The sequence below is a fragment of the Squalius cephalus genome (genome assembly GCF_949319135.1).
Source record: "Squalius cephalus genome assembly, chromosome: 22".
NCBI lineage: Eukaryota > Metazoa > Chordata > Actinopteri > Cypriniformes > Leuciscidae > Squalius > Squalius cephalus.
This window is the reverse complement of record NC_137143.1, coordinates 25197193-25218059: the sequence shown is the minus strand read 5'-3', so window position 1 is coordinate 25218059 and position 20867 is coordinate 25197193. Positions and strand designations below refer to the sequence as shown.

Here is a 20867-nt window from a genome sequence, read left to right as displayed (position 1 = left end):
CTCAACCATTGATGGTTTTTGGTTTACTTGTTTTCTTCTCTGGACATTGCAAAAGCATTCAAAACACATTCAAGTAAGTATCAAAACTGTCAGGCATTTTCTGGTGCAATGCCCAGCCAAACCTCTTTCTTTCTTTTTTTTTTTTTTTTTTTAGCTGTGTTAGAGCAGACAAGGGAATGGAGGTCTGGGATATGGAGGCTGTTTGTGTTAATTGTAGGTAACATGACAAGACTGAGGGTTCACTGAGATGCAAAAGGCTAGCGGACTTGAGTCCAACTGTATCTTGTCCCTAGAAGAACTTGAGGAAGCTCAAACCAGGAGACAAAGACAAGTTACAAGGACATTTCATTGCATTCAAACCGATAAGGGAAACAAAAGGAAAAACTGTCAATACATTTTCTGCCATTTGGATTTTTACAAGAAAATCGTCAAGAAATGCTTGCCATTTTGAAGAATTTTTTGACCAGGAAACTTGATGTATAGTGCCATAGTCTGTCTACACTGGAAAGCGTCAAAACTGATTATCCGAAAATATTCATGAACACGGATCAGTCAGCTGTAAGATCAAGGTTAAAAAAAGAATTGCTTAATTGCTAACAGAAATCGGGGAATTAAATGGACTTTGCACGGGTTATATGCAGTGTGTATATATATATATATATATATATATAAATGACATGAAAATAAATGAATGCTTAAATAAATGAATGCTAAATAAATAAAAGCAAAAAAAATAAAAAAAATAATGAGGTTAATAATGGGTTAATGATGAGGTTATTTAAAAATATAACTAGTGCTGTCAAATTGCGATTAATTGCATCTAACATAAAAGTTTGCGTTTATATAATATGTGTGTGTATATATATCATATTATATTTATATATATAATATATATAAATATGTGTGTGCGTGTCTGTGTGTGTGTATATATATATATATATATGCATCCATGTAATGTATGTACACATACATATTATATAAATACACAAATAATCACAATTAATCAATCTGACAGGACTATATATAACTAATAATATTCATAGTAAAAAAAATGACATTTAACATTTGTGAATAAAGTTATTTTATTTTATTTATTAAATGATAATGTTAGTGATCTTGCATCCAGTGTAGACAGTGTTAGCCATCAAGCATGAATCCTTATTGAGCCAAGCTCAGTCTTATGAATGTGGCAGAGGTATTTCTTTGAAGTATTTACACAGGTCCCAAACACAAACAGAAGTGAACTATTCAATCAAGCGGCCAAGACAGCTGTCTTTAACTATGAACTTCCAGGCAAGTCCCAGCTGAAGACCAGCCAGCTCATGACAGATTGATTGAGTAGCATTGGAAAAGGTCCAGGTTACCAATAATCAATTACTCGCTCCTGACTGTGCTCAGAGAAAGGTGTGCAGTACTGTGAGCAGTGTACAAAAGTGCGATCTCTTCTATAACTTTGTGTTCAGACGTTTAGGTCCACAGATGGACCCGTAATAACCAATGTAAGTCACGGGCAGAATAAAACAAGCAGTGGAATGGAGAGAACCAGAGTGGATGAGCAAAGAGGAAGGGAAGAGGAGGGATTGTCGGGAAGGGAAAAAGAAAGAAAGAGAGAGAAGCCATCGCGTGAGCTGGACGGTAGCCGTGCGACTATAAGGAGGGGAGACTTTACCGAGAGAGGCTCCTGTTGATCACCAAGGCGTAGACATAAGAGAGGTTAGAGACAGACAGCGCAAGAAAGAAAGAGACAGAAAAGAGAGGAATACACACACACAGAAAAAGAGAAAGAGAGACAGAAAAAGAAACAAGATACTGGGAGTGGTTTGCAGAGGAACAACATCAATATGAGAGACAGACAAACAGAGAAAAAGGACCAAACAAAAAAAACTCCAGCGAATGATTAAAAGAGTTGAAAGCCCCCGTGTTCAGATATTTAAAAGTACAGATCAAGTCAAGTCAAACAAAATTAAAGATGCACCAAGCAATGTTTTACACATATAATAGGACTTTTGACACTTATGTTAATTCAAATTAACTGACAAATTCATCGGAATTGATAAACAACTGCTTTTGTGTGATACAACATCCCCTCCAACAGTGGTCAATACTGAAACTTTGCTTAGTGCGTCTTTAATTAATGTATTCTAAAACAATTCTATAGACACATATAACTGACCCTTTGCCAAACGCTGCCTACTTGGTTACTTTTATTCGCTCACACAAGCCTTACAGAAAGTCCCATAGGAGTGAATTGGAGTTTTTCATGAAATTAATCTATTATTTGCATATTTGTTTAATAATGTCTGTAAAATGTTGGAGTAAAACTATAAAACAAAACAATTCCTCCATATGCGCATATTAGTCAGCAACAGTTGCTAAGGTGGGTTTTGCCAGTAATGTTGGAGGCAGGGATTAGCTAAGGGTCAATCAAAATCCAGACGAAATCCTTAAAACTTTAGAAAGCTGTTGAGAGATCTAATAAACATAAGCAGTGTACAGTTCTAAGACAAGATCATATCTATCTGTTCATTTCACAAACAAACTCATTATCTGATAAAATATTATATATATATACTGTATATATATATATATATATATATATATATATATATATATAAAGTTTTCAGAATCATAATAATCCATATATGATCATATTTTAGTATGTAATATTATTATATACATATAATAAAATCTAATTACATTATAATAAAATATTACACAAATATTATAATAAAATTAATGTGAACTGATCTGCTGATCAAATGTAGCTGCTTTATTAGTGATTAACTCATGCTCACAATTGCCACACACACACACACACACACACACTGGGTGTGTGTGTGTGTGTGTGTGTGTGTGGCAATTTCGAGCATGAGTCTGCTGCTCTTTGCTGTATTGACTCTGACTGAATCATTCTCAGACATACACTAACCCCTGCTAGGTATTTGGCAGGTCTTTACTCTGGGCCTGTCCCCAATCAATAACTAAGGATTCAAACTTGTCACACTTATAGATTAGGACAACCCACTGCGGTAGGAGAGAATCCTCCCTCTGCCATGCCAACTCTGAGAGCAGGGGGAGATTCTCGCCACCTTAGCCCTGAATCAGCACACTGTATCAGACACTTGAGCCAGAATGGAGGTGGAATCCGTAACTGACTGCAATGGAGCCAAAATGGCCGCCACACTGCTGTCGCCTCAAGGTGGCAGTGTTCGACGGTATTTATTTGAGTAACTTTCAAGCAGCACATACAGTCCACAACCCCACACATACCTAATTTAACAATCCAAACTTCCAGCACCTATTTGTTTACATGCTTCGCAGGTATTTGTAATAACTTCATTCTTTATTCTAAGAATGAAGGAGCCAAAAGCATAATCATTTGTTGAGTCGTTTTGTTCTTATTGTGAGCCTATAACAAATGGGCAAGCCTTTCCTCCACCAAACCAAGGTATTCTAGGTAATCAGAGATGCTTGTGTGTCATATGACCATGCCTATACCCAGAATGCATCCATTTAGAAAGCATTAAGCAGTGGAGAGAACAAGACTTACAGCAATAGTTCACTCAAAAATAACATTTTGTCATTTATTCACCCTTATGTTGTATCAAACCTGCAAGATGGTTTTTTTTAACCATGGAACACAAAATGAGGCATATTGAAAAAACAACATACAGGTTTGAAACAGCATGACAGTGAGTAAATAATCACAGGTTATAATGAAACAGTATAACCTTTCATTTCATATGTGCGTGAGTGCGAGAGAGAGAATGAGATGAAGGACAGAAGATGAAGAAACGTCAAAAACACCAATTAATGAGAAGCAACTGTCAACCTGGAGTCTTCTTTTCTTGTGTTCCTTTATTTCCTTAACCATATTTTTCTATATCTATTGTTCTCTCTATCTCTCCACATCTCTTATGGTCTCTCTTTTTCACTCACTTTGTCAGACTCAACAAATGGAGGCCCAAATGATAAACAGCTTGACAGCTGGAGATGGTCCAAGGCAGCTTAGTGCTGATGGAGAGGAGGAGAGGAAAGGAAAGGAAAGGAAAGGAAAGAAAAGGAAAAGAAAGAAAAGGAAAGGAAAGGAAATTGGATGGGGAAGAATTGTTTTGAGGAATGAGAACAGGAAAAGACACAGGACAGAAACAGGGTTGAGAGGGTGGAGAGGGTTCATTTAGATTAGGGTCAGGGGAGGGGAACTGGGCGTTATGTGTGGAGTGATTTTTAACTCAAAGCAGGATTTAAACATATCAGGCCATGTGTATTCAAACATACTGTACGGCCTGATAGGTTTCACTACAGGCATTCAGCTAACAGTCATTCATATCAGCATAACATGTGAATTCTCTTGGCAAATATTTCAATAAAAAAAGGAGAAAATTGGTTACTCAATTACATGATCCTTCAGAAATCATTCTTATATGCTGATTTGGTGCTCAAGAAATTTCTTATTATTATCAATGATGAAAACAGTTGCGCTGCTTATTTTTTCCAGGATGTTTTTATAAATAGTAAGTTAAAAAAAAGAAAAGTAAATTACTTATCAAATTTTTGAACGGTAGTGTATATATATATATTTTTTAAATACAATAATTAGCTTAAATCTCAAATCTGCATATTAAATTTGAGGCCAGTGCATGTATGCTGATAGTTTGACTGATGTAAATAATCATGTCCACCTTCCTCAGTCCCTAATTTTTATTGCTTGTTGGGGCCAATGTTGCTTGCAAGGACGATTGGATAGCAAAGTGTTAACAATGACAAAACAGTTTGACAAACAGTGACGCAAATGACAACTTAAGACTATTTCAAAAGGCTCTTGGTTGGCTAGCAAGTTGCTATTTAGAATGGATTTTTCAGAATTACTAGTAGCATGTGATTAGAAGGTGATTATTTCTTTTAAGGTCACATGTTATGATGTTGGCTAAATGCGCAGCTGAAAAAATAATTTGAACTGAATGCACATGCAATAATGTAAACACGTGCAATCACACATAATAAACAGATAGATGCCTATACCACATCAAAAAAGATCTGAAACTATGCATGAGATATTTATTTACTTATTTAATTTTGCTATTATTATTCCAAAGCCTTGTTTAAAAGTGTGCAGACACTTTTAATACCACAAAAAACAGTGTTATGCCATTTATGACACCCAGCAATCCACCAAATAATCTTACAAACATGAAAAACATATCTGGCCTATGGGGCTGAGGAGGATGTACACATACTAGATCATACATGCACAACATACACTTAAAAGAATAACCAAAAAGGGCTAAACAAGAGTAAAAATCATTCCACGCTCAAAGCCCCATCAGCAGTGTTCACTTGCTCTCCTTTCTTAGTGACTAGCTGATCATCCCACTCTGGGGTTCAGTTTTATTCTTCAACCACTCTCTTTATATCCCCAGGCTGCTGCTCCCCCAGGCCGTGCATAGGAAAGAAACCAGAGTACCTGTGGCAGGACGAGCTCTCGCTGATCCAAACATGGAAACCGCCTGGGCACTAAAGGGCTACAGGTGCCTGGAGACCCCTCACCCCCACAGGGCCCCAAAGGGCACAAAACTACCCTTCTCAGCAGGGGGAAAGTGTGAGGGGACAAGGTTATGGTGAATACTTGGTTGGTGGAGCAATGACGATGGAAAAGAGCCCTGATACTCCAACAAAACAAACATTTGGCTTATGTTTAACCAATTCTGTAAATTATATATCACGGTAGAGTTTCTAAAAAAAATCTAATAACTAACTCACTAAATAAATAAATGAATGTACTAGTAAAAGTTGATTATATTTATTTATTTATTTATTTTATTGGGCCATGGTAAAGTTTCTAAAAGAATAAAATAAAATCAATCAATAAACTTTATTAGATAAAAATTGGAATTTTTTTGGAACATTTGGAACTCAAGTGTGAGATTAGTGGGAACATTAAGGGCGCTTTCACACTTGGTTCGATTGCCTGTTCCGAACCCGAGTTCGATTGCTCCCCCCTCCCCTGCCCCCGATGGACTGTGTTCACATTATATTATTTCTATCCGAACCGCGGTACGCTTGCGTCATCAGGCTGCAGCTGGCGTAATGGTGTTGCTTGGTAACCGCGAAATAAAAGGCGCCCAAATGGATAGACTTGCTCAGTTGACATTTGTTCTTCTTTTTATGTTTTCAACATAGACATACAGAAACACACTTGCGTCTGTCTGCCGCAAAATTTCTGAAAACGTTTCAAAGACAGCGGGCTGTCCTCCGAAGACACATTATACGTCATCTATAGCGGTTCACTTCCGCGGTTTGGTTCGATTGCGTTCATATCAGCACGAGTTCACATGAACCGTACCCCAGACCACCTTTTTAATCGGACTCGAGTACGGTACGCGGGTGCGCACCCGAGTTCTGAAGACAGCGTTCACATCATCCAAACGAACCGAACTCTGACGTCATTCGAACCCGGGTGCGCACCAAAAGTGCTAGTGTGAAAGCGCCCTAAGAGAACATTTTGAGACACATATCTGAGATTTGAGCAGAATTCTCCATTTGCTCAATTTGGATAATTTCACTAAGATACCATTTGTGCATTTGTTGGTTTTGACTGGAGTTATTTCAGAGAATCTAGGATTGATTGAAAGTCTTGGTTAAAGGAGGAAACAAAGAAAAGTTGTTTTTGCACCAGGAGGAAGGACAGAGTGTGAGATGAGATAAAAGATGAATGGTGAGGGACGAAAGACAGACAGGCAAACAGAAGTGTCGGACACACAGTATAATGGAGGGAAAAAGTTTGTGTGCATCACATAGAACTAATGGCAGGAGTTGAATGGGAAAGGAATAGGGCTGAAGCCAAGAAGAAAGCTTGGGGAGCTCATTGGTCAAAGAGAAAATATAGAGATAGACAGGCCAGTCCTGCCAGAAAGTGATTGTTTGTGTGTGAGCGTGAGTGTGTGTAAAGAGAGAAAGACCTTCATCTTCGTGTCTGATTGAGTGAGGCAGAATGCAAAGTGACCAAAAAAATAAATAAATAGAAATAGAGAGCTGAGAAGAAGAGCATGCAGTGCTGACAGGAGAAGAACAGAGAAAGAGACCAAGAGAGAAAGTGGCAGAAAGTATTAAAGAGACTCCAAGGTGGCAGTGGGGCAAGAGGGTGGCAGAAGAGAAGATAAGAGGCAGCACTGTGGGGCAGGAAGCGGTGGAGCAAAGGGCACTTACGTGAAGGCAAAGGCTACCAGGGCACCACTAACCACTACAAAGTCCAGAAAGTTCCAGAGGTCACGAAAATATGAGCCCTCATGCAAAACCAAGCCTAACACCACCATCTGAAACACAGAGCACAGGATTAAAGCAAACAGATAAAATGACACACTAAAAAGCCACCGCACAAATCATCTCGTGCACACTTTACCTTGATGAGCATCTCAAAGGTGAACACACTCGTGAATACATAGTCAAAGTAACGCAAAACCTGGAAAAAAGAAAGCAAATGCATTGAAAATGTTTGCCATCAAATACAATCTATACGAGAACAAAACAACCAACACAAATCACATCAAATCCATTTAAATCTGAGTTTTGTCCAAACTAGCTGTTATTAGGACTAACTGTTGGTTGCTCATGTTGTCCCGCCCACAGTGAAATCTCATTGGTTCAAAACACTGCAGATGTCAAACATCTAAACTATTTCTGATCGTTGGTTGTAGTTTCAATATGGACAAAAAATTACTTCATAAAAATTCCTATTAAAAAGATTTATTTGTGAAAGAAGATTTATTTGAAAGCACAGCTTGAGACAATAGCCGCGTTTTCACTGTCGGGCCAGTGCGAGCCAGGGCTTTAAACGGGCCGTGCTGGGCTAAAAGCCCCGAGCCTGTAGCACCGAGCCCAAAACCACACTGCGTTTCCACTGTCGGGCCAGAAGCTCCACAGCGCTTCACTAAAACACGCTCGTAACACGCCTCTCTGGAACAACGTCACACAAACCCATCATTTCACCAACAAATGAAAACTAATCAGAAAGAAATCACTGGAAACAGCGAGATCGCAAAACAAACATGATAAAAGCGACCGTTTGCTGGCATTTTTGTTGTTTACTTGAATATTTAAAACCCAAGAATCGATGTTTCGCCACAGGTTTACAATACAAAGTGATACATTGATCATAATGAATTCATTTGAGTCAAAATTGCACATTAGTCACACAGAAATAAAGTTAGGTCTATTTCAAAAAAGAAAGAGGACAGACTTACTTATTCAGTCGCGTCTTTTTCTGTTTATTTGGTAGTTACAGGACATAGCCTACTGTATTTACATCACATTTAGAAAGAATGATAATTTCTTCAAATATGCCACCAAAAATAAGACCTGAGGAGCTTTAGCACTCTCTCCCAGTAGGCTATAGGCTACAGTTATATTTTCAGTCAGAGAAACAGAGGAAGCTCCCGAAAAAATGTTGCTTTATTTTATGATAGTCCGGTATAAAGAGACTAGTATGACAATAGGCAACTGACAGATAAAAAATAAAAACATGATTGTGATAGCCTTTATGATTTGTCTGATTTCTTCAAGCGTTCATATTTACCATGTTTACTATGGTAATAGTTAGCGTGCATAGGCTTTTGCATCGCATATAAATATTTCTACCTTATACGGTGATCAGAATCCACATCGGATCACAAACAGAAGGCATTCAAACATGAAAGTGAGTTTTTTTGAAAGTCTTTAATGCGGATGTTAGCTAGTATATAAAGTCATCCGGCTCAGGTAAACTTCGCCTCTGTTCGTAACCAGTCCTCTAGCCCAAGTTGGCCCGCTTTGGACCAAGGTATCCGTCGGGCCAGAAAACCCTGGCCGTTGGCCACGAGGAAGCCCTGACAAGGCCTGAGGAAGCCCCGGAAGTGACAGTGGAATCGCGACTGGCCCTGTCACGCACTAGCACGCACACTGTTGGCCTGACGGTGGAAACGCGGCTAATGTTAAGATCTCTTCTAAAACTTATTGGTCTTATTGATCTCATTGGTCCAAAATACTGCATCACATAGCTGTATGTTGAACGCCTAAAATTGTTCTGGTTGGTGGTATTTTCAAGTAGGCAGAACATTACTTCTAGAAGGTTAGAAAGTTTCAACACAAAAAATATTCAGAACATTAGTCTTACGTTGTTTCGAGGTGATTCTGGCGATACGGGATCTTCAGCCGCTAATGCAATACTGCTCATAGCGATGACTGACAGAATACACATCTCGAAATAACGTAGCGTCAGTATGTAGTGACAGCATCTCCGGAACCTGAAAACCCACATTGGTTATGATGAGTAAAATTTATTTTGCACATATGCACTTACACACTTGAACACACTTACGGGTTGGTTGTGGATAGAATGAAACAGGAACTGAATGGGGGAATGGGTTTGGGTCCGTCTTCGTCGCCACCATTGTTTTCTTCCTCTTCTTTCTTCTCTCCTTCTTTAGCCGGTTCTGTGTTGGCATTTTTGTTTACTGCACAATGAAGGGAATGTGGGAAAAAAAGAAATGCTCAGAAATCCACAAACATAATCAAGTATAAAACAGTCCAACATCAGCTTTTAAACATTAATAATTGTCTGACCATAAATGCATAATGTCACTTATAGATAGGCTTGCACAGAATCTGTGCCCTTAGAATATCTATTGGCAGTACCAAGTCCATACTTGCTCTGCAACGGCAGCAATAATCAACAGCAGCAGAGTAGCAGATCTAGTCCGCCAAGACCAAATACATTAACATTGCCATAATCATGAACATGCTAAAACTATTTCGAGAGTTGTCATGATTGAACTGCAATTTTTTTTATAATTGCAATTTCTATATTTTAAAATTATACTTTAAAAAGCAATTTTGTATATTTCAGCAACCAATCTCAAGCTACATTTAACACATTTGACCACAGTTAAATTCAGTTTTTTTTTTTTTTTTTAAATCAATGCAATAAAATGTGAACAAAGGTGTATAGATTTGGGCTTAGGATTTACAGAGAAAGTTCACACACATTTTCTTTTTTTTAATATATGTATTCACCCTCCTCATGTGGTTATAAAACTGTTATAAGCTGTTTTTGCGAATGCACTGAAAGTCAATGGGAACAAAACAACACTGGACTATTGGTTTGTATTGTATGGATATTAAAAAAACGTATCTAAATATTATTATTTATCAAAATATCTTCTTTTGTGTTTTATAGAAGAAAAAAATATAGGCTTGGAAAGATCTGAGGGCGAGTAAATGATGACAGTATTTTCATTTTTGGGTAAATCATCCTGTTAAAAGTTTAAAAGTTAATCCTCCAAAAGTTTTTTGTAATCACACAAGCACATCCCTCACCTTGTAACTTGGCGTTGAGTGAGGGGTAAATCGGGGGCATATCTATGACAGTGTGGTCGAGTTTGCTGGGGGTTTTGGTGGAGTCTGTCAGAATGAGACTGCTGTCATGGAGATCTGGTCCACGCAGGTTCAGCAGATTATTAGCCTGCTCTGGGTCACAGTAGGGGTCATAAAGATCAGGATCAGGGTCATGGATGGCCATCTTGCTGCTGTTTCGCAGGTTGTCCAGATCCTCACTATACTGGCTCTCCGTGTGAGATAGGCCTGGCTGAATTGGACGAGCCAACGATAAACTAGCCTCTCTTAAAATAAATAAATAAATAAAAACAGGGGAAGACAGGTTAACAGCTGAAACAACAGTTGTAACATACTGTAATTAGCTGCTTAGATTAAGAATTATTTGTTTATTCTGCGCAGTGTTATTTTAGTATCATTCATATATTATTAATTTAATATTATTAAAGTCATATTAATTTATTATCATTTCTGTTTTCATTTTAGTCAGCAATTTTGTCATTTTGTTTTGTCGTTGTTATTAGTTATATATATAAATATATATATATATACACAGTGCAATGCATAAGTGAATACACCCATGCTAAAGTTGACTAAAAAGAGGAATAAAAAATCATATTTTGGAAATTGAACGTAATGCCTTAATTAAAAAAATTAGGAAAAATCCAACCTTTAAGGACACCAATTTTCTTTGTGAATGAATAATGTATCGTAAATAAATAAATGTTCTTCCTTAAAATACATGGTGCATAAGTTAGTACACCCCTATGTTAAATTCCCATAGAGGCAGGCAGATTTTTATTTTTAAGTATTTTTTTTTATTTTTTTTTTAGGATACTATGCATCCTGATAAAGTTCCCTTGGCCTTTGGAATTAAAATAGCCCCACATCATCACATAGCCTTCACCATACCTAGAGATTGGCATGGTTTTATTTCAGTTAGCCTAAAAGCTAGTTTGATTTGCATTGAGAGATGATCTTATGGAAAGTACCCCATGCCAATCTCTAGGTATGGTGAAGGCTATGTGATGATGTGGGGCTATTTTAATTCCAAAGGCCAAGGGAACTTTATCAGGATGCATAGTATCCTAAAACATTTTTTTTTAAAATACTTAAAAATAAAAATCTGCCTGCCTCTATGGGAATTTAACATAGGGGTGTACTAACTTATGCACCATGTATTTTAAGGAAGAACATTTATTTATTTACGATACATTATTCATTCACAAAGAAAATTGGTGTCCTTAAAGGTTGGATTTTTCCTAATTTTTTAAATTAAGGCATTAAGTTCAATTTCCAAAATATGATTTTTTATTCCTCTTTTTAGTCAACTTTAGCATGGGTGTATTCACTTATGCATAGCACTGTATATATATATATATATATGTTTAAATATATGTATATAAAGTTCTATTTATTTTTATTTCTATTTTAGTTTTATTATTGTTCAAAGATTTATTTCAGTCGATTCATTTAGATGATTCTTGTAAATGATTCACTGAACAAAATAATGAGTCACTGATTCAATTCAATTCATCAAGTTCCTGTGCAGTTTCAAACGAACACAGATACACAAATTTAGCACACTCACTTTCTAGCTTGATGCTGTCGACTCCGTTCCCTATCCCTCCTTCCATCTCCATCCCCATGGTTTCCATTGCGATGCCTCCTCTGCCTCTTCTCTTGGCCCTCCTCCCCTTCTCCTCCTGTCTCTCCTCTGCTGTGGTGTTCTCTGTGTCTCCTACCTCTTTCTGCTCCATCTTCATCCCTCCTTCTGTGCTGGTGGTGTCGGGGGCGCCTGTGCTCGCCTGCGCCCTCCACGTCCTCGCCTCCTCTCTGGGCATATTCGCACCCTGCGTCCCCCAGCTCTGGGTGGTGTAGGGACTGGCGGCTGGAGTGGGTGTGGTGGTGGTGGTGGTGATGATGATGACCGTGATGATGGTGGTATCGGGGCTGGTGCTGCAAGTATTCTTCACTCCTCTGCTGGTTCAGCTCCTGGGGGTTTGGTTCACCCGGTCGGGGCTTGTTGGTATTGTTGTTGCGGTTCTCCTGAGGATTAACAACTAGTGGACGGTCCAAGTGGGTCTTCATGTCAGGACGGTTGCGGTAGTTCATCTAGAGATACAAAAAGTAGATTTGATCAATTCAAAAATGTTACTTTCTTACGAAAAAGAGTAGTAAACGTTAAATCAAAATTGACCCATTTAATATGTTACAAAACCAGTTTTATTGTGAACTAGGAAAGCACCGATATTAGAATAACGCTCAATATGAAATAAGTATTTACATATAATAAAATAGTTAAATAGTTAAACTATATTATTTAGTCTAAATAAGCTATTTTAACTAAATAAGTTAAATAAAACACTAAAAACCAAAGTTAATCATTTAAATGCTGCAAATGAATTTACACAACATTATAACGTACAGCATGATAAATGGATATTCTGAGATTTGCTAAAGATTACACTAAACTGTGTTTTAATTGGTGTTACTTCAAAAGTTATGGGTTGGCAAGAATTTAAGTTTTCTAACAATTTAAAATGACTGTTTTCTATTTTAATGTATATTTTTTGCAGTCATTACTTCAATCTTTAGTGTCACATGATCCTTCAGAAATCATTCAGTATGTTGACTTGCTAAAAACAGTTGTTGTTTTGTTGTTGTTGTGGAAACCGTAATCCGTACTTGTTTTTCAGGATTCTTTGATGAATCGAAAGTTCAAAAGAACAGTATTATTTGAAATGGAATTTGTAACAATGTTAAAGTCTTTACTGTCATTTCAATCAAATGAAAGTATCCTTGCTGAATAAAAATGTAATAATTGAATAATTGAATGAAAAACGTCCTCATCACAACATCATCACTCTTCGTTCGGGATCTATGAATTGTCTCTGACCTTCCAGTGATCTTCTGCATCGAGTTCATTGTAAAGTGCCTCTCTGCTGGTCATCAGGTTCTGTCTGCGAATCTCGCTTGTGCGCTGCTCCCACACTGACTTAGAACCTTTTGAGTTCTTCTGCTGCTCTTTACTACAGAGTGAAGAAATAGAGACAGACAGAAACAGAGAATGATTTTAACCATGGGAGGAAGAAATGCCAAAGTTTTCTTCCCCTAAAGCACCTATGAGCAATGACCCAGGGTGGAAGGAAATGATAGTGTCCCTTAGTCCCCAGCAAGAGAACATGGATGTGGCTCATGAATTCTGTGAAGGGGAGGGGGAGGGGAAGGGGAAGGGGAAGGGTGGGGGACATACTGAACAATAGCCTTGAGCACTGAGACATGTTCAGACAGACAGACAGAGAGAGGAAGGCAGAGATGGATCGAGACCAAAACAGCGATACAAGCAGCCCTGTGCTTGCAGTGCTGCTGTGGAGGAGACAGTGTGTTATCACAGCCAATGATACCTCAGCCTCAGTGCTACAACACAAGACTGCAGCTACAGCAGCAGGTAACATAAAAAAACACCCATACAAAACATGAGGGAGGCGGAAAGCAAAAGCAAAAGGAATACAGAACAAAAAAATGAGTAAGTAAATAAATAAATACCAGTCCAGTAAACTGTCTGTGGCATCGATACGTTCAGATTTTACTGTAACTCTGAGGAGACGGGGGTGAAACAAGGAACATAAAAACAACGCTGCCACAACTATCACAGAAAACAGCTGACAAAGCGAACAGGCCTCACAGGGTCCCGTTCACTGAAGGTAACTTGTTTGGTTAGTCAACATGTTTAGGGATGACTTGGCATAAACCAGGAATTTCGCGCTTTTTAAAACAAGGAAAATATAAAACTTCTCAAACCTGCTTGCTGGCAGACTAACTAACTATTCCAAGTTCCAGGTTTGTGTCAAGCTATCCTTAAACTTATGTGACTAACCCCAGTCAAGTTATTAACATATTTATTTACTAAACAAAAATAAATAGACTAAATATATATTTTCACTATAAATGTGTAACCATGTCCTAATCAGACACAATAAAGTGACGACAGTAAAATCTCATTGGTCTTAAATCTCCATGTAACGGTGTTAAACATCAAATATGTTCTGCATGATTGTTTCACGATGTTCAGCATTTTTACTTTCAGTGTGGAAAGACACATTTTATCACTGGAAACTTGTCGCATCATGCCTGGTTAGGTCATAGTGTAAGTGTTAGTTGATTATAACACACACACACATACACGCACACACACAAAAATTAAAACATTAATGACCATTTTTAGAAACTGAATGAAGAATTTAATGAGGAACAAAACACCTTATAGAAAAACCCACGTCACAAACAGATACCACACATACAACGGTAGTTCAACTGCAAATTTAACTCAAAATATGTGTTCTGAGGCATGCCTTCAAAAGACTTATATAGTCATATGCATTTTCATGGTATTTTTCTTTCTTTTTCTTTCTTGGTATTATTTTAGTCTATTTTGGGGGTTTGGCAGCCACTGTTCACTGTCTGCATTACAAACACAAGGAAAAGAGCAGCTTAGGCCTTCTGTAAAATATCTATTTTTTGTGTTCTTTGCAATAAAACAAAGCTTGGAACAACATAAAGTTGTAAATGACAAATATTTCCATTTTTGGGTGAACTATCCCTTAACAACAAAAACATAAATGGTTCTGGGGGGGTTTCATACTATATGATCAAGCAGCTTTAAGCAAGTCTGCTGGAAAGTGAATTAGAGTGGATTTACTCAAACAAGATGATAAAGTTAAGCTGATAGGGCTAAACTCAGTTAAGCTAGGCTTTAAGCATTTAAACTAGCTTACGGTACCAGATCAAATTCCTGTGACATAAGACAAGGCCTCTTACAGTAATAAAGTTGAAGTGTACTATATTATGTCAGTTTTTGACATTAATATGCAAGTGTATTATGACTCATTTGCATATATATGCCTATTCATGGTATTTACGAGTCATTGAGTGTCAGAGGTGTCTTGAAGAATTAGAATTTCACCTTTTGATCATGAATATTTATGAAAAACTGGGTATGGCTTCATTGCTATGGTGTGTGTGTATCTCTGACCAAGCTATTACTTTTGGGCAAAACATTGGCAAAATTTGTCCCCTGAATTCTGACTGTTTGATCCATGGCAGTCATTATTTTTGCAATTCACCTTTAAGAAAAGTAGAAGTCAAAAGAAACATACCCATATAGACAGCTAGGCAAATTTGTGTGTGTATCCGTATTTGTAAAGGTGTGGATTTTTAGTGTGTAGAGTAACTCACGCAGAAATAGAGAGGTTGGCAGCAGACAGTGGGCTCACTTCTGCAACTTCTTTTGCTTTCTGGAGAGCAAGCTTTTGTGATGTGGCCTCCTCTTCTTGTTGTTCATCCTAGAAAATAACAAATAAAATAAAAAAGTTCAGTAGTGACAGCCGCTAACCACTGCATGGCATATAAAAATTAGTTAAATGGTTCTGGGGAGAAATGTACATGATTGGTGAATCTGAGACAGAGAAATTGTGTTTAACCTTAGTTAGTTCCTGAGCATTGGCCAGGTTGTCCACAGCGATAGCCAAGAATACATTCAGTAGTGTGTCTGAGAGGACAGGGTTAAGAAACAACAGACAGTAGTTGTGTTTTACAAAGTTTGTCATAGACACTGTGTCAGATTTCACTTATCACGTGATGAGAGTAAAGAGAGATGACTGACAAGACGATGGCAGATTTGGTGCGTAACAGATCCTGAGCATCATTGACAAATATCTTATTTGTGACATCCCTAATCCAAAGTTCAGTTACAGATATTCCACTGCAGATGACACACAGCTCTACTTAGCCCTATCGCCTAACGACTACAGCCCCATTGACTCCCTGTGCCAATGCAGTGATGAAGTCAACAGTTGGATGTGCCAAAACTTTCTTCAGCTAAACAAAGACAAAACTGAAGTCACTGCATTTGGAAACAAAGATGAAGTTCTCAAGGTGAGCGCATACCTTCACTCTAGGGGTCAAACAACTAAAAATCAAGTCAGGAATCTCGGTGTGATTCTGGAGTCAGACCTTAGCTTCAGTAGTCATGTCAAAGCAATAAATAAATCAGCATACTATCATCTCAAAGATATTGCAAGAATTAGATTATTTGTTTCCAGACAAGAATTAGAGAAACTTGTTCATGCTTTCATCACCAGCAGGGTGGAATATTGTAATGGACTCCTCACTGGCCTTCCCAAAAAGATCGTAAAGCAGTTGCAGCTCATACAGAACGCTGAGCAGAACCAGAACATATGAACACATCACACCAGTCCTCAGGTCTTTACACTGGCCCCCAGTTAGATTTAGGATTGATTTTAAAGTATTATTACTGGTATATAAATCACTCAATGGCCTAGGACCTCAATACATTGCAGATATGCTCACTGAATATAAACGCAACAGATCACTCAGATCATTAGGATCACATCAACTAAAAATACAAAGGGTTCACTCTAAGCATGGCGAGTCCGCTTTTAGCTATTATGCCAGCCGCAGCTGGAACCAGCTTCCAGAAGAGATCAGATGTGCTCCTACAGTAGTCACATTCAAATCCAGACTCAAAACACATCTGTTTAGCTGTGCTTTTACTGAATGAGTATTGTACCAATTCCTTTTTCCTTGCCTTTATTTTGTGATTATTTTTATTCATCTCTATGTAAAGCACTCTGAATCGCCATAGTGTATGAAATGTGCTTTATAAATAAACTTGCCTTGCCTTAAAATAACTGGCAATTCATCAGTTCACATCATGTAGGTAGACTTAAAAAAGTCCTATAAATATTTATTTCAAATAAATGCTGTTCCAGCACTTTCTACTCACCAAAGATTCCTGAATTTTTTTTTATTATGCTAAATAATAAAAGCAGTTTTCAACATTGATAATAATAAGAAATGTTTCTTGAGCACCAAATCAGCATGATTTCTGAAGGATCATGTGACACTGAAGACAAGAGTAATGGCAGCGGAAAATTCAGCTGCCATCACAGATATACATACAATTTTAAAATATATTCAAATAAATTATAATAATAATTCACAATATTACTCTTTCTACTGTATTTTTATCAAATAAATGCGTAAATGGTGATGACTTTTTTCAAAACATAAAAATGTACCAACCCGTTATGTAGTAATGAAAATGCTTGTGTTTGTATGTGATTAAGAAGGATACAGTTGCCAAAGAGTGTGAGGACAATGAAGAATACGGAGAAGATCATTCCTTTGTCCACCCCTCCCTGAGACTCAATGCCATCATACATCACCACGTTCCAATCCTCTCCTGTTAGAATCTATATAAACACATATATACTATATAAACAGGTGCTCTTGAAACACACAAACGTGGTTCTTTTAAAGTTCTTTTAAGAATAATTAGCTATTTTCTATATCTGTACATGCCTTAGAATGCTGTATATGTAGGCAGATTGCAAGGTTTTGGAAGCTATTGTCAAGCTAACATAACCTACCTGAAACACTGTCATAATGGCAGCAGGGAACGTATCAAAGTTTGTGGGAGGAGTGCCTTGCTCAAAGTTAAACCTGGCAAAAAATAGAAAAAAACATCAAATGGACTTTTACAATGATAACATGCTATGCATAATAATTGGTTGTCTGTATATAACTGAGAAACTGATTAAGAGAGTTGGCAGCGAAATGTAGATCTATACTGACTGTCCACCGAACAGCTGCATGCCGAGAAGAGCAAAGACCACGATGAAGAGGAAGAGAAGGAAAAGTAAACTGATAATGGACTTCATGGAGTTTAGAAGAGACACTACCAGATTACGCAAAGACGCCCAGTATCTGAAAAAGACAGAGAGAAGGCTCTGGTAAGAAGGAAGAAATATAGTAAACACTAAAATTCTAATATCATTTATTCCCCTGACGTTGCTTCAAACTCAAGATTGACAAATGGCTTAAATTCCAGTATTTTCTTCAGACAAATCCATCATATGGCTTTAGAAGATGTGGAATATAACATTTGATTTGGTGCTTGAAAGCCCCAGTTTCCAATGACTTTCATTGTATGGAAAAGAGCATGATCTCTTTTTGTATTCCATGTTAAAAGAAGTTTGGAGACGTGAGGATGAGAAAACAATTTTTGCTTGAACTATTCCTTTAATCTAAACAAACAATCAGCAGTGTAATCTTGTTTTTGGTTCAAATCTCAAGAGGGGGGCAACACAAAAACCAATAAATTGACGGGTCATGGGTGACTCAGAGATTGAATGAAAGCAACAGAACGCACTTGGTGACTTTGAAGATCCTAAGTAGTCGGAGAGCTCGTAGCACGCTGAATCCAAAGGACGCCCCTGGCTTTACCATGGCCCAGAACACCTCAAATATGCTGCCAACGATGACCTGAAACACGTACACAGTCAAATCCCAAAACAAATAAGGAACACTCTAAGGACTGGCCAACAAGGACTTAAGTCTGCATCTAATGTAGGTCAGCGGCTTGTGGAGGTTAAAAACAGAGGCAGAGATAAAAAAAAAAAAAGTGAAAGGGAGAGAAAGTGAGACTTTAAATGGGCCAAGAGAGAAGGGCACTCACGATACAGTCGAAACAGTTGAATGAGGAGTGGAAATAAGGACGCGTCCCCAGTCCGTACATCTTAATCAGCATCTCTGACATAAAGAGGCCTAGGAAAATGAACTCAGCATAATCTGGAGAAAAAGAGAAAGAGAGATAAGACAGAAAGTGGGATAAAAGAAAACAGAGGCGAGTAAGGAGTTTCTTGACAGCAAAACTAGAAAACTATTTGAGGAGTGAAATGAACAATGGGATATAATGCTGGCCAAATTCAAAAATAGCTGCCACTATAACAAATGTACAAACAAACAACTCACAGAGGAAGTCTGACAGTAGCTCGGGCTGATCGTAGTGTACGACGGCCACGCATAGTGTGTTGAGTCCCACCAGGCTGAGGACGGTCCAGTAGAACACTTGAGTCTTTACAATCTTTCGAATGAAGAAGCGAAGACGGCGCTCTTTCTTGTTAAACGGAGTTCCGTCACCCTTCCCGCTCTTTATGCTCGCACGAGCAAAAGGCGACCCTGAGAACATACGCACATAACATTGTGGCAACATTCAGATCACTTCGTCTGTGTTACAAATTAAAGAAACATTCAATAATCATAGTTGCTTTCCTATATGATCTGAATGATTCTTACCAACTGCATCTCCCATGTGGTCCTCTCCTTCTTCTGGATTTAAAAGGTCAGCTTTGTTTTTCTTTAATGTGGGCCTGCGACGAGATCCTGGGCAAAAACACATCGAGGCAGTGTGAATTATTACTGCATTTTAGACATTATAGCATGTTTAAATTCTGTGACTTTGTTTAGCATGCACAAAACAGGAACATTCATACTGTCACCGGGGCCATTGTCATCCTCAGCGAGTATGACCTCCTCTGAAAAAAGAGACAGAGAGAGTATTGAAAAATGTGAAGTTTCCAGTATTTTTAGATGCATTTTCTTTATGCAAAAAAACAAGCAGGTCCAAACCAGTATAAACTAATGGTTACATTCTGCAGATAATTCAGGACATTCATTTATATCTATACATTTGTTTATGTGTTTTATGCACAGACCTGCTTTGCAGATCCATTCCAGATATCCATTGAGTTCTCTCTCTATCTGCTGCTGACGTTTGAGCTTGAGGAACTCGCTCCTGTTCTCCACACGCTCTCTTTCTTTGGCAAACTCGCTGGGGGAAACCAGATAATATAAAAAGAGACAGACAGAAAGACACCTGTATAGTTAGCAACTTATTAATCGAAAACAAATATAGAAACATTTTATACAAATGATGGATGGATGGAACAATAGATAGAACAACAGACACAATCGAACAATAAATAGGTAGTATGATTGATAGAACAATAGAACAATACACAGATAGAACGACAGATAGACATAGATATAAACAGACATTTAGATGAATGAAAGAACAATCAAAAGACCGATTGATAGATGACACACAAGACAATAGATAGATAGATAGATAGATAGATAGATAGATAGATAGATAGATAGATAGATAGATAGATAGATAGATAGATAGATAGATAGACATTACCCTGAAAGTACACCCAACACCAGATTAAGCATAAAGAAGGATCCTATGATGATGAGGGGAACATAGTACATCCAGTTCCATGAACTCCCTAAGGCATCATTGCTCTGTAATACACAAATATTTATCAAATATTGTCATCTAGATCCAATTTTAAAAAATGGAATCAGTGTTAAATCATTGGCTTTTGCTCTTACGTAATAAAGCATGTCCGTCCAACCCTCCATGGTGATGCACTGGAAAACAGTGAGCACGGCAAAAAGGACATTGTCGAACTGTGTGATGCCATAGTTTGGCCCGATCCAGTATCCCATACACACCGAATGGTCCGGACAGCTTCGAGCACCACAGGGCTGTTCGTCTACAACCTCAACTGAATAATGTAAATGCACAGGTTTTGGTAAAAGGCATACAAATCAAAGGTCAACTGATTTTC

General features: G+C 37.8%; 1 protein-coding gene across 12 annotated transcripts in view; it reads right to left on the bottom strand.

Annotated features, from left to right (window-relative positions):
- cacna1ab (calcium channel, voltage-dependent, P/Q type, alpha 1A subunit, b) overlaps positions 1 to 20867 on the bottom strand; it is a 129029-nt gene that overhangs the window by 39388 nt on the left and 68774 nt on the right. For 10 of the 12 annotated variants that reach the window (XM_079858404.1, XM_079858403.1, XM_079858408.1 and 7 more), the window contains exons 8-28: positions 20629 to 20804; positions 20435 to 20538; positions 19947 to 20062; positions 19725 to 19766; positions 19528 to 19614; positions 19204 to 19410; positions 18908 to 19020; positions 18602 to 18714; positions 18025 to 18156; positions 17820 to 17892; positions 17525 to 17642; positions 15849 to 15916; positions 15604 to 15710; positions 13915 to 13965; positions 13265 to 13397; positions 11957 to 12480; positions 10351 to 10652; positions 9353 to 9488; positions 9149 to 9278; positions 7400 to 7459; positions 7207 to 7313 (exon numbers count right to left, since the gene is read on the bottom strand). In XM_079858404.1, coding sequence (XP_079714530.1) covers positions 7207 to 7313; positions 7400 to 7459; positions 9149 to 9278; positions 9353 to 9488; positions 10351 to 10652; positions 11957 to 12480; positions 13265 to 13397; positions 13915 to 13965; positions 15604 to 15710; positions 15849 to 15916; positions 17525 to 17642; positions 17820 to 17892; positions 18025 to 18156; positions 18602 to 18714; positions 18908 to 19020; positions 19204 to 19410; positions 19528 to 19614; positions 19725 to 19766; positions 19947 to 20062; positions 20435 to 20538; positions 20629 to 20804 — 2899 coding nt within the window. The remainder of the gene's footprint in view (positions 1 to 7206; positions 7314 to 7399; positions 7460 to 9148; positions 9279 to 9352; positions 9489 to 10350; positions 10653 to 11956; positions 12481 to 13264; positions 13398 to 13914; positions 13966 to 15603; positions 15711 to 15848; positions 15917 to 17524; positions 17643 to 17819; positions 17893 to 18024; positions 18157 to 18601; positions 18715 to 18907; positions 19021 to 19203; positions 19411 to 19527; positions 19615 to 19724; positions 19767 to 19946; positions 20063 to 20434; positions 20539 to 20628; positions 20805 to 20867) is intronic. The other 2 variants (XM_079858411.1, XM_079858405.1) reach the window with 1 other exon arrangement.